At 46.7% G+C, this 1526-nt stretch overlaps 1 protein-coding gene across 1 annotated transcript; it reads right to left on the bottom strand.

Annotated features, from left to right (window-relative positions):
- Nucleotides 1-365: 365 nt before the first annotated feature.
- On the bottom strand, nt 366-1310 carry LOC122049566 (50S ribosomal protein 6, chloroplastic). The gene has a single exon (XM_042610940.1). It carries the CDS (start codon nt 1012-1014, stop codon nt 595-597), a length of 420 nt encoding a protein of 139 aa, XP_042466874.1. The 5' UTR covers nt 1015-1310; the 3' UTR covers nt 366-594.
- Between the last annotated feature and the right edge of the window lie 216 nt (nt 1311-1526).

Here is a 1526-nt window from a genome sequence, read left to right as displayed (position 1 = left end):
GCATAATTACCTCCATTGTGCAAGTGAAGGTCATATGCAAAATTTAAAGCCAATTTGAAGTCAAATGCAGCTTAAGTTCTTGATGTACACAACCAAGACAAGTGTATAATATTGAAGTTTCCAATCAACTTAAAGTGGCATTGAAAAAGGAAGAGCTGCTTATTTACCTCCATCGTGCAAGTGGAGGTAATCAAGCAAAGCAGCTCTAAAATAAGACTTGAAGTGAAATTCTTGGTAAACAAAGTCAAACAAGTTATAATTTTGAGGCTTCAATCAATCGCAGCAAGTAGCATTGTGCAAGCAAGCTCTAAATCAGATTCGTAGTCAAACACAACCTAAAGTCTCGATGAACACAACCAGAAAAGTGTATAATTTTGAAGCTTCGATCAATTTCAGAAAGTAGCATTGTGCAAGTGGAATAATTCCAGTGTCATTCATATTATCAAATAACATGACCTAAATTTGCAGGACAGTAAACAATTCGAGCTAGACAAAACATCGAACACCTGAGAGGCAACCACGACCACGAAGGAAACACGACGCATATAGTGACCAAACCGACAGACGAGGGCGTTACCGGGCGGCCGATGCGACTCATCCGGAAGCGGTGGCCGGAGCATCACCTTCAACCGGCGGCGGAGGCGGCTCCACCGACGAGACGAGGGTCCAGTCGGGGGGTAGAACAGGGAGAGGAGGGTATGCGGTGGGCCCCTTGCGCTTGATGTCCCAGGGCTGCGTCTTCTTCGGCCTCGTTTTCATGTGGTGCGACGTCGCTTTTTTCTGCGGCCGCGAGGAGCACTCCACCACCGACGGCGATCCCCTGTCGCCCCCTCCGTACGACGGAGAAAAAGATGATGGCTTGGGGTTCGCGCAAGGAACTCGGACCGCGTTCGCCAGCATCACCGCCATGGATGCCATTTCCTTCCATCGACCAAGCGGCCACGCGGCCACAAGTAGGGGATGAGTCTCGCTTCCGGTGTACCTACAGCTGGCATGTGCTATCCAGCACCTCATAGTCAATTCCGACACGTGCCGATTGGGGAAGACTTCCTTAGTTTAATGATCATGAACCGGCGGAAGAAATCTCGAGCCGGCTGGAGAGGCACGGTTTCGGGCTTCTTCTTTGCTGCTTCTCGATTGAGAAGGAAATCGATACCTCTGAACTTTGATCTTGTCTTCTTACATCGTCTTGCACAATGATACCTGGATCCCTTCTTCACTTGCAGGATTATCAATATCTGTATGCAGTAGAAAGTTTTCTAGTTGAACGATCCGTTTCATCTTTTCTTAGTTTGCAGCGTTAATCTTGATCATGTGCTCGATCATTTCACTGGTTGTAGCATCGAGGATTTGATTGCTTCGTTGGATCTTTATATTTATATATGTAGCAGAAAGAGTGTCCAAGGACGCGTTTTAGATTTTTGTTTTTCTCAGTAACATTAGTGTTATCCTATGGTAGATCATCTCTCCAGTTGCCGCATCGACGCGCGGTTTTAATTCAGTTCTGGTTTCGATCTTTTCTTCCT

The sequence above is a fragment of the Zingiber officinale genome, chromosome 2B (genome assembly GCF_018446385.1).
Source record: "Zingiber officinale cultivar Zhangliang chromosome 2B, Zo_v1.1, whole genome shotgun sequence".
NCBI lineage: Eukaryota > Viridiplantae > Streptophyta > Magnoliopsida > Zingiberales > Zingiberaceae > Zingiber > Zingiber officinale.
Note: the sequence above shows the minus strand (reverse complement) of the source record. Positions and strands in the feature narration are given on the sequence as shown.

Excerpts from the sequence above, each read along its gene's own strand:
- LOC122049566 (XM_042610940.1), bottom strand. The coding sequence starts at position 1,014 with ATGAGGTGCTGGATAGCACATGCCAGCTGTAGGTACACCGGAAGCGAG.